Consider the following 12,519-nt stretch of genomic DNA (forward strand, 5'->3'; position numbering starts at 1 on the left):
TACAAGTGCTGCTCAGTAAAAGTTTTGTATAGCACACAGCACATATACACAATACACACATGAAAACACACACTCATACAGCAGACTGAAACACTCCCATACTCTGGTAAGGCAAATCTGAACAGGGTAAGCAGTGACGAGTGTTGTTGTTGTTGGGGGGGGGGGGGGGGGCTACAGTATCAGCTATCTGGTGTTAACACCCCCCTCATGTACGAAGCCTTTCAGAGGGGGCACAATTAGCATTTTAGCATTACGGTACGTTGATCATAAACAGGCAACATTATGAGAAATCTGTCTCGGCCAATGCAATACAAAACGAAATCCGAGCAACACAAGCACATAAATAAAACATAAATCTTGGCATTTTTACTTTAAAACCCATTGACAGGTAAAAAAAAAAAAAAAGAAGAAGCTTATAACCTGCAGTAATGAATGAATTATTTCTTATTTGTAGAAAAACATGATGAGATGATTTGTTTCTTCAGGTTATGTCTTTTGCTATAAAACACAGAACCCAAATTAACTTAACCCCACATCACAAACATAGTGCACTGTGCAACCTGTAACAAAGTTTGGCCAACTCTGCGAAACACATGGGGTAGTTGTTGTTGTTGGTGTTGTTGTTGGTGTTGTTGTTGTGTCCCTGCCTGGCGTCCAGGCTCCGCTGAGGATAGAGGATGGCAGGCACCAGTGGTTTGGGAACAGCAGATCCTCCGTTTGTCACTACTCTCCTCCAACGTCTCCTTCCCTTGCTCCTCCTCAAGTGGGGGTTGGGCTCAGTGCGTCCAGTCCATGGTGCAACAAATGTTGTCCCCTTTCACACGGATAAGCAAATGCACAAAACACACACACACACACACACACGCTGTATGTTACAAAATAACACATTTGTCTTTATCCTTTGACTCTTTCTTTGCTTTGCGCTCCCCGCTGGAGGACGGTTTCCCCGGGCTGGGTGTGGCTCCAGCTGCTGGTACCATCCCAGCGCCGGCCGCTGCTCCACCTGCTCCTGCTCCTGCACCTCCCTTGTCAGCGTCGTCTCCGTCGGGGGGCTCCTGCTGGCCCTGCTGCAGAAAACGGCACAACGTGGCAAAGGAGCATCAAACCACAGGCTTGTGTGTCTCAAAAGCAAAGTCACCTATTACTCTGGAAAAAACCCGAAGAGGAAAATATTAATGGGAAAACACAGTCCTGTGATAAAGAAATCCAAGAACGTACCCAAGAGGACACGACATAATCAGGTAAAAGGTTTTCATTTAACTCTTTAAGTATAATTCATATATATTGTTCTACTTTTTAAAATACATTTTTGGTGACTGAAGAAAACTTAGATTTGTATGTACTGATCAAACTATCTAATGGAAAAATGATAGTTGAAATATTTGCACTGCCACACGGAGGAGACAGGGAATCTGCCTCAATCATTGCAGTCCACATAACTCCAACGAGGAGACGTGTGATAGTCCAAAGCTGCGAAGCCATTGCAGGAAGACAATGTCTTCGTCTTACGGGTGAAGGCAAAAAAATACAAATAAAAAAATCCATCTCCAGGAATCCATCTATTCCACAAGGGAGCAGATTCCATGCAGTCCCTCTCTCCCTACCTGTGCTTGTGCGGCTGCAGCCGCCGCCGCCGCCGCCGCCTGCTCCTGCTCTTGCTCCTGGTAGTACTGGGAGGCTCGCCGGTCCTCCTCCTCCTGAAGCTTCTTTGCCAGCTCGAGATCGCTGATGCCCTCCGGGAGCTGCTCCCACTGCAGGTCCTGGCTTTGCTGCTCCTGCTGCAGCGACAGCGCCATCAAATAGTCCTGGCACAGGGGCGCACGGAGAGAGGAGGACTTCATTTCAACAAAGCGTCTCAAGTACAACTTAACCGTTTGTGTCTTCAAGAACGTCCATCGCATCAAACCTTTGTAGTTATTAGGTGTGTTGCAGTTTGCTAACGTATGCTGGTGTTGCTATTGCGTCTTCTAATAGGTCATGTTCTTTGTCGCAACCAACCCTGACCCCCCCCCCGGAGACACAAATGACTTTTGAGCAGATCATCGATTTGTCACCAGCCCCGTGTCGTAGAAGCGGATTGCCGAGCAGCCAAGGAGACTACAAAGTAAAAGCACGGCTGTCCTCGTCCAGTCTGAGTCGGAACAGGCTGGAGAACGTGTCCCTCTGACTGGCGTGACACCTGTCAAACTGTTTTCCGTTTCCGTGGCACAGCATGATTAAAGCATGTCATGGTATTTGGTATTCTAGCATTGCCTGCGACAGACCTGGTCTATCTGATCCTGCTGGCCTCGATATACAGTTTCTGGATCAGAAGGAGGACGCAACCGGAACTCCGAGTCACAGAAGTTTCCGTCTCCGTCGACATTGTGAAGACTTTCCCAGACGACCTTCTCTTCTGTCAGGAAGCCTTGGTCTGTAACCAGGAGATACAGCTGTCCCTGGGAAACAACCACACATACACATACATTACATACACATTACATATACACGTGCACATCCGTGAGCATTCACACACACACACACACCCATATTCCGTACAGCGTTGTTTTGTGTGTTCTCGTATGCAGCTCTGAGATGACAAGAGAGCTTGTGGTGGCATCATGCTGTGTCTGAGGGTTAGAGGCGACACTCACAGCTTTGAGCACATTAAGCAACAACAGAGGGCGATTTCAAAATAAAAGTAAGCGGGCGTCACTTCCCCTCCAGCAGATGGCAGGAACGTTTGGTTCGAGCTGCTACATGAGTTATTTGAGATGGGATGCAAGTGTAAGTCGAACTGAAACCTCTTAGAGCACATCATGACTCGTCTAATATTGGCAGCGCCGTGGCCTCACAGCAAGAAGGTCGCAGGTTCAAATCCGACTTGCGGCCTTTCTGTGAGGAGTTTGCACGTCCTCCCCGTGTCTGCGTGGGTTCTGTCCGGGTTCTCCGGCTTCCTCTCACCACTAAGAGCACGCAAACTTAGGTCCAGGTCGTTATTGTAAAAGAGAATTAATTCTCAATTAACTTACCTGATTAAATAAATCTGCTTAAACAAAGTCTGTGAAGGGAACACACGGAAGTACTACTTTACTGGAACACGGCATGTACTTCTCGTAATGTCAACCAATATTTAAATACAATAGAGCTTTGTAGGTGGATGGCAGGCGGAGCCTCGGAGTGTCCATGAAGAGAATTAATATCAATATAAAAAGAAGAATTCAACATTCAATCAAGTCTGTTTATTTCAAAGACAAGACATATTTTGACAGATATCAGCCCATAAAATTATAAAACAGCTGGGAAAAAAATTGTTTTACATGGTAGAAGCTTATGAAAATGTAAATATCAAATGTTACTGCACGTGGCTTTAGGTGCTCGTCCCTGACTGGGACGGCACAGAAAGCCTCCCGGCCTCCTTAAACTGCTACAAGTGTCGTCACGACACGAGTTCCAATCCAGCTGATGCAGACGCCAGCGGTTAGCCGGAAATACTCTTTCAGAGCTTACCTTGTACTTGATCATGGTGCTGAAGTGGTTATTCCTGAAGAAGACGCAGAGCTCTCCCTCCTGGACAGTGGAAGTGAGCTCACACAGGCCGTGGTACGTCAGCTGGGTGGCCGTACTGTTCAGAAACTGCTCTGCCACGATGCCTAGGACGAGCGAGGATGAGGAGGGAACAAGTGAAAACAAAGAGAGGGGAGGGGCGGGGGGATTTTTGATAATCAGCAACTGCAGGAAGAAGAAGCCGCATCCACAGCCAGGCTTAAATTAATATTTTATTAGGGTATGTCTGTTTATATGTGAATTCCAGGATACACAGGTTTAAATTTGATGCTTCTATTCCGAGCGTCTGCCCCGGTAACTGGTCTGAAGGTATAGTAAATGAAATAATCTAACTTCTAACTTTCTTTTGCTACTTGGACACGAAACATTTCAATCACAAAGATTGTTTTTTTTGGTCAACCCCGCAGACAGCCGAACAACGTGGCGCCAACGCACGGCATGAGGGGATGTCGAAACAAGCAAGAGACACAATCCGTCCTGGAATGAGCAACAACTGACGGGAAAGACAGCCGTACTATTACAGTACATGCTCAAATACATTCACGCATGAAAAGAAAACCCCCAAGATGCTCAGGTTTGTCATGATTACGCCGGCCCCAGTTAAGCCACCTGCATCTCCTCGTGTGGTAGCATCGATCCTTTCTATCATCTGCAGACATTTTTTTTAATCAGGAGACTCGCCATTCGATGAGAAAACCGTTTTATAGTGGCAAAGTTATCTGGTGTGAAAGCTGAGAGTTCTGGAAGCAGGTCAGGGAACGGGTAGCCCACATGCACGTCCTGCTCCAATAACAGCGTGGTGCAGTAAATAGTTCACGTAGAGAATGCCACATAATTCATGTTGCATTTCAGCAAACTTGATGAAAAGAAGACACGAGGGGCGTTCGGGAGAGGAAAGCGCTCACCTTCCCCTGCCAGCTCACTGTTGTCTGACTGTTTGCAGGATATTATCTTCTCGACCAGCTGGTTGTAACTGCAGTTGCCCACTGCCTTGACAATGTCGTGCATCTGCAAGCAAAGATAAGAACGGTGGGAACTTTGCTGCCGTCTTACTAAAAAAACACGTACAGCCAATTCATGAAATGCTAAAACAAATGCTTGTTCCTGAGGAAAGTTGGGCCTCTATAGCGATGCTAGCGTCTCTAATAATAGAATTCAACCAAACACTGGGGGGGGCTTTTAAATGAGAATTGTCTTTATCAGACCTGCCAATGTTGGGAAAAGATTTCATTTAGCACGGTCGCGTAGCTGTTATGCTGAGATCATGTTTTCACACAGTGCCATTTATCAGCTCATGTCCATGCCAAGATGTTGTTAGCACATAAAACAAGACAATCAGTTATTCTTGAGAGTATTTATTTTTCGAATGAAATGACGTATCAACGGCCATCTGTAGGATGTGTGGAAAAAAGTCCAGTTGGGATGAGGCTGCCTGCTTTAAAAGTGTTTGCATAATATTATAATATACAGTGAAATTACACAGGCATCTAAGTTTTTTTAATGATTAATATTCCATTGCGCGTGTACACAAACAAATACCTTAGTTGAATTGCATTAAATTATTTGATAAAAAAAATTCACTTATCTTTTATATTTTTTTTACACTTTGATCTTCTAATGTAGACAAATGCGGGAAAACAGGCATATTCCACCAGCTATTCATGTGTGAGGCTCGGGGTGTGTGATGTCAAAACGGTTTATAAAAAGATATTTCAAAAGAAAGGAAGCCACAGAGAAGTGATCCAATGGAATTCTTTATGTTGTAGGTTTGTTTTTGTTTTTGTTTTTTTAAAGTCACAGATCCGTAGGTCAACAAAACAAGCTGGCTCGTCTCACCTGGGGGTCAACCAGCCAGCCGTGGTAGAGAGGGATGTCCAGCAGATCAAACACAATGCATTCTGGGGTGTACTCGAAGACCCGCACCCCCGTGAACTTCACGTTCACATCCAGCCCCGTCTGCAGCTTGTGCAACACCGCCATGGCATCGCTCATGTTCTAGGAAACCAGAAGAAGAAGAAGAAGATCACAATGCAGGAGAGCAATCAGACGTGGCGAAGTGCAGCTGAAACAACTCGCTTCGTGTTCTGCGGACACTTTGAGAGAAGCGAGCAGGAAGTCGTGTTCTCTGAGCCGTCTGCAGTCGTTAAATCGCCCTTGGCTTGTCTGCACACAGTCAGCATAGCCGGAGCGGATCGCAGATCGATCCTCCTACTCTTACAAGAAACCATTAGCAGCCACGCAGTCTGGTGCAAACAAAACGCTGCCACTAGACCTTCATTTGTTTCACTCGTATAGTTCTTCGTCGTGGTTTCCTCGCTGGTTCCCAAGGTGGATGTTTGAGTGCTTTCTGCTTTAGTAAGAAATTAAAAATGTACGCCAGGAAACTATTGAGTGTCACATTTTGGGGGCCGGATCTGCCCTAAAGCGTTTAAACGTTATTCACGTCAGACAGATGATTAAACTCCGGAGTCCTTACCGCCACCAAGGAGGCGAGGCTCTTGCTGCCGTGAGTTTGGACTCTGTTAGCAGAGTCACACAGAAAGTTATCACTGGCTCTTAATGACGGAGAGGTACAATCGCCATTAGGGAAATATATTTTTTTCTTGTCTGATTCTAAGAGCAGCTTCTCATAAACTCATTGCTTACAGGTGTGGAAGCTGAGCTACTTTGAGTTTAGACATTTTAAACTCCACTCGTGTGTTTTTTTTTTTGGATGGCAGGAACTGATTCGCTGAGTCTCGGGACCTGAGCTACATGAGCTCATTTCTCCATGATAAATATCAGAGGGCTGTGGGCGTTGGCTTCAAGCGTTCTGGTGATGTGTATACAGCTTCACACATCCTGTGATGCTACATGACACAGAGCCTGAAGGCATGAAGATGCACGAGGCAGGATTAGCGTTTACTCAGCATGACATAGAGCCTGCTAAAAAACCCAGAAAGCACAGAGCGGTGCGGAGAAAAACGCTCTCGGGTTAATGCGTCCTGAAACGGATGCAGCGGTCACCAATGTTGAGTTATATTGAAGGTTTTCCGGTTCATCTAGAACGCTGTGTGGTCGTTACGGTTACAGAGGCCCATGATGCATGATTGCCTCACCTTGCTGCAGTTCTTTGGCCTTGGGCAGTAAGAACTTGCACCTGAATTCTTTGTACGGCTCTTTAGCATCTTATCAGTGTTTTTTACAAAATACCACCTGACAAGACATTTCTTGCTGTCGGCCTCAGAGCAAGGTTTCCCGGCTGGCTCTAAGGTTTCGCTGCACGTTTAACGCCGACGTCGGGGTGAGACTTACAGCCGAGTCCTGTGATTCCATTGCGAGTTACGGTCATGAGTGATTTTCACGATAGAATTACATTAGAATTTAAGGAATTTAATGGGCTGGTTCTTTCTTCTGAAGTTAGCGGGGTTTCTCCTTCAATGACTAACAAACTAATAATGATTCTAAATCCCATGGCAAAAACATGCAGACAGGTAAAGGAGTCGCACGATGAGGGTCAAACATCCCACGGACGGTGGGCGACTCCAGCTTTGTTAGCGCCACTGAGAGACGTTCAGCTGGGCCGAGTCGAGTGTGGATTAGGACGACTATGAGCGGCGGTAATTGTAGGATAAGCTGGGCTGTGTAATGGACCACATCGCTTCACTTGAGGGCATCGGGCTCCAACAGCAGACGATTAGTCCTGCATCACTGGCATTCATCTGTGCTTTCCAGAATTTTGGTCAGGCTTTTTGCGATACTCTAGTGTCATCCGAGCGGATGTAATTAGCAAGAAGTCGACTGTCAAGATGAGATCCGGTTCACACAAAGCTTTCATTTCTTAATAGCGAGTCGAAATTATTTGTTTGTATGTAGTAAATAAAATAACTTTCCAATCAATCAGCATCAACCAAAATAACCCGACCATGCTTGACAGTCCAAATTCCAAAGCACAAGGACAACAGAACATGAACCACTAAAGTGACGCCACTACACTACATATCATAAAGGCAGAACACTGGAGCTACATTAACAACCCCATTAAACCGTACAAAACAAACCAATACGCCCTGCATACTGGTTAATACTAGATGCTATAATTAGAAGGATCATCATGACTGCTTAAAGCTTCATATGGAATTGAATGTTTTTTTTACTCAGAACAAAAGACAAGTTTAAGAAACATTCCCAAACAATTCCCATCGCTGTGAATGGCAGCGACTGAAACAAGAGCAGGCTCCTGAAACCACGATAAGCCATTTCCTGCAGTAGTTGAACAGTCACCGGGGACGAACGGTCTTGTAAGTGCCCAGTGACTGAGTGCTGCCGAAGCCGGGTCCACCGAGACGTACGCGGAGCAAAGCTGCTCTCACTCCTGCAGCGCTTCGGAGTAAATGTTTAACAATAGCTAAAGAGCAGCCGTGCGTCTGCTATTTTAAATCCGCATAAACTCCTGTGACAGATTATTATTATTATTTTTTTTAAAGCTGCATCTTAATAAAAACAACCGCTTTTATTATCATGAGGTCTTCCTGCACAAATTCAGGGCAACCCCAGCCGTATCCCACAACGGGCCAATCAGGAAAGGAAGCGAGACCTGCTCTCGCTCAGGTCCAGGTTGAAGCCCAGCCCGCCGTAGTCTCCATGTGGACCACACAGCGCACAGAGACGAGGACACTCGCATGCTGGAGCGCTCCCAGGTCGGCGTCTCGGATCAGACTGCCGCAATAACTATGCAACACAATCTCTAACCATCGCCTTATTTTAACTCGGCATGTCGGGTACACACCACAGATATTTTAAGTTGTATTCCAACTCAACTTATATTTAGATAGGAGGGTTGCAGTGAGCCACGATGAGGAGGCTCAACCAGCGGCAAGCACGGCCTCAAACCATTCACAGATGTGCTGCTGCTCTGCCATGCAAGAGGAGGAGAGGCAGGGAGTAGAGGTGGGAGGAAGCAGGAGCGCTGGAGCTCCATCACACACACACACACTCACACACACACACACAGACACACACACACACACACACACACCTTCAGAGCTGAACCAAGCCATGCGTACCTAAGCATTCACAGCCATGTGAAACTACACAATGTGACACTCCTGACCCTCGCTGTTCCCTGGGCCTCACAAGACACATCTTACATAACCTAGAGAGCAGTGGATAAAGATCTGTGTTGCAGTTTTATGTGGTATACAATGTTTTTTTTTCTCCATGCCACAAAGCATTGGTTGTCCTTATGCACTACCTCTAATGCAAATGCACAATCCCACTTAAGCGTAAACACGCAATTATACTGGCTATAAGTGTGTCAGTGGCATGAAGTGAAAGCTCCTCTTAAAATTGCTCAATAATGCTTCTACGCTGAGACACAGTCAGATCCCAAGAGCCTTGCAGCCCCACACAGTCAGCAGCTTTCTAATACGCACACATGAGCAAAAACACACATCAATAATAATAATAACAATACTTTGCAAGGCCTAACCTGCTCATAGTTTAGTCGCTGAGCCTCCGATATTTCTTTTGGCTTGGTTTCCAGGATGTAGTCTCCTGCAGGGCGGCACAAGGAAGAGAAGCTGACACACATTTTGACTTGTTTTTGTACACGGCAAAGCAATCGCTACCTTGTCGCCGATTATCCCGTCGGCTTCATGGCTCAAGCATTTGTGCAGAGGGTGACAGATGTTTCTGAGATGTTATAAGAGGCCCGTTGTGGGATTTCACACCAGCCAGTTGTTTCCATAAGAAAAGCTCGTGTCAAATATGCAGGATCAGCGGAGACACGACCCACTTGGCGGCTCAAGAAATAAACAACACATACGTTTGACAACTCTTTAAAAGTTACTTTTTGAGGGCGGTTAATAAAATGTGTTATTGTGTTATATGACCTCAAACATTTATTTCAGTCTAGTAACGTCTGGGAAAAAAAAGATAATCTTTAATTTATGAGGAGCTGGGGACAAAATGATGCTGCAATGTCAACACATAGTTTTTCACAGAGTTACTAAAAGGAACGTCATCAATGCCATCAGCAGCTATATAAGTTAAAAGCAGCTACGCCCACGGGTGCAGGATAAAATCAACGGTTTGCATTCAGGAAAAAGTTGTTTTCTTGCGCTTCATAATGGCAAAGAACGGAGGACACAATTAATTTTTTTATGCCCATGCTACAAAAAATAACCACCCAGTTCTAAACTAACCAAACTATACATTAGGGCATAAACTGATGCTTCTAGAACCAAACTCAAACCGACGCGCCAGTCAGGCTTGAACCTCCACAGAACCCCTGCTGTAATGGAGAACTCCACTTTGATATTGTAGCACAACTTGAGTCATGAAAGGGCTGGAGGACAGTCACGGAAAGATTAGATCATGAGAAGTATAAGGTCTCTCTGTCTCGCTCTATGCTGCAATAATATACTGTATATTATTATTATTGTGTATAACTAGTGTTGAAATCCTGCACTTGAGGCATGAAACGCTCACAAGTGAAGACTCGCGACACTTTATGTCAGGGTGACTCTGGAAAAAAGCAGGTCGACATATTATTACTGGTGTAAACGTGAATGAATTTGTTATCTTCCACAGGCTGCAGAACTGGTTCGATTATCGTGAAGCCAGGACAAGAAACGAGCAGACAGTCAGACTGAGAGGTGACTCAGATCTAATCCATTGATCTGACGGCTGCAATTGAAAAGATTTCAAACTAACCAAGATACTCCATCAGCTGTTCAGCGGTTATGATTTCCATCATCGGCGGCATCTTAACCTGCAAAAGACACACGTTAAGTTACAGCCGACAGAGCCCGGAGCTACGAAACACGTCTGCATGCATCGACTTACAATGAAACTCTCCATTACTCTGTGCACGTCGTCGCAGAGCCCTCTTACCTTCCATGCCAGCAGCAGGACATTCATAATGGCCAGTAATGGGCATGGGCCGTTCTCGTTCTGGGTGATGATCGGAGTGTTCTCCTCCCTCCACTTGATCCACTTGATGTGGTATATGGACTGGCCGGCGGCCCGGTCCTTGGCACAGCTCTTTGTCCCATCGGCACCGGCCTCGTTCTGCAGGGCCAGGGCCAGTCCTCGCTCCTCCAGCCCGTCGCTGTTCAGCTCCGAGCTGGGGCAGGAGTTCAGGTTGGAGAAGGACTCCAGTGAATCGATGCTTCTGGACTCCCCGCCGAGGCTGGGATCGGGGTCACTCCCACTCGGCAATCCCTCCGATGAGGTGTGATCGCAGGACTTCCCCGAATTTACGTTTTCCGGACACAACCGAGTCGGCTTGGCGGGTTTTGTCGGTTCATGTGCCGGTACTTCTGCACGTTCCTTACCGGGGGGCGAGGACAAGCCATCGGTGTTGCTGTTGACTAACTTTGAGGCGCCACCCTCGCTATCTCCTGCAGCCAGCGGAGAGTCATGTCCCATCCCGTTACTGATTTGATCCCGGAGCCCCGACCGCGATCCACGAGCCGCGCTTTCCCGCTTATCTTCCTCCGCAGGGAGAACTTCCATCACTTCTGGCAAGTCAGACTTCCCGGCATTGGTTATAGCGTTACCGGCGATGGAAGCACTAACATTTGCGGTGCTGTTATCACAGCGAACGGTAACCGGAGTACCGAGAGAAGCCTCACTGTTCCTGCATTTCTCCGCTGCTCCTTTCGCTTCGCCGGCAGTCGGAACATCGCCCATCTCTCCGCCGACCGCGGCACACAAAGCGCTCCCGTCACTGTCTCGATGAAGGCTCGCATTCTCCTCCATTTCGTCCAAGAGACTTGTCGATGGACCTTAGCTAAATTGCAGTAGCAGCTTTGGTCCCAAAGACGCCATGACAACTCTGCGAGTGACGTCATCAGAGTGAATTGTTCAGGCCGAGGAAGGGGGCGGCAGAAAAGTGCCAGCCGGTGATGCGTTTGCGTCAGCTCGTATTCTTTAAATTTATTAAATGACACTTGGTTTACTCCCCGGCTGTTGATTCAATTTATAATATGTTATGTTTGTATATCCATGGCTAGATTTCACTAAATATATTATATTAGATTATATTTTTTTATTGCTCAATACTGAGGTAACAGTGCAGTTCACACCGCTTTTGTTCGTTAAAGGAGAAAAAGTGTATTTTGCGACGGAGTTTAAGGGCCACACTAATATTTGTTTTTACATTACGAGATTAAAGTGGTAATATTACGAAAAAAGGTCGTAATGTTACGAAAATAAAGTGGTAATATTACGAGAAAGAATTAGCAATGTTTAGCATTTAGTGAAGCTTTAGTTCGGTAAAGTTGGAAAGATATTCACAGATTCCGACTTCCGGCAAAAAGTTCTCAGTGTGGCCCGAATAGTCAGCTTTCGTATTTGCCATTTACTTGTATTTGCCTTTATTTATTTATTTTTATAAACTTTCCATATTCTAAAAATATTTCTTGGGTGCCTTGAGTTGCTTGAAAAAATAGCACTCGCTCTGTAAGAAATGCAATATAAAGTTTTCTATGCACGGTATTATAATTTTGACTGGTCTGATCAATTCACATGTGATCAATTCACACGCAGTGAAGCGCATGTGACTGTTTCAGTCACTGGGTGGAAGCAAATAGTCAAACAAGCTGTAAACCTCGTCCATCAAACTTTGTGGTCCAAACAAGGAGACATGTTCAACGGGATTATTTCAATCCCAAAACTTGTTCCTCTTATTTCAATTGTTAGAATAATAATTAGCATATAATTTGTGAAGCCTCCCCCCCCTCCTTTTGATGTGGAAAATAAAGTGATGTTTAAAGTGACAAGACTGGTATAATCTTGTGTCCAAACGAACTTAATAAATTGTGGTTAAATGTTGCCAAGTAATAATAAATAACGAAATAATTATTAAATATGATGGGAAAAAATTATATCTCCTCTAAATGATATAAAGCAAAGACATTACTAAATAAACTATCTTAAAAATGAAGAAGGTAAACAAAATTTAAACAGCACAATAAAATAAGATGG

The 12,519-nt window shown here is 45.4% G+C and overlaps 1 protein-coding gene across 1 annotated transcript; it reads right to left on the reverse strand.

Moving 5' to 3' along the window:
• Positions 1-872: 872 nt before the first annotated feature.
• On the reverse strand, positions 873-11,292 carry mindy2 (MINDY lysine 48 deubiquitinase 2). Its single transcript, XM_068738808.1, has 9 exons — positions 10,423-11,292; positions 10,243-10,300; positions 9,017-9,081; positions 5,383-5,541; positions 4,452-4,554; positions 3,490-3,632; positions 2,265-2,438; positions 1,617-1,805; positions 873-1,067 (listed from the first exon to the last, which is right to left on the reverse strand). The coding sequence occupies exons 1-9, from the start codon at positions 11,290-11,292 to the stop codon at positions 873-875; spliced, it is 1,956 nt and encodes a 651-aa protein (XP_068594909.1).
• Between the last annotated feature and the right edge of the window lie 1,227 nt (positions 11,293-12,519).

The sequence above is a fragment of the Brachionichthys hirsutus genome, chromosome 1 (genome assembly GCF_040956055.1).
Source record: "Brachionichthys hirsutus isolate HB-005 chromosome 1, CSIRO-AGI_Bhir_v1, whole genome shotgun sequence".
Classification (NCBI taxonomy): Eukaryota; Metazoa; Chordata; class Actinopteri; order Lophiiformes; family Brachionichthyidae; genus Brachionichthys; species Brachionichthys hirsutus.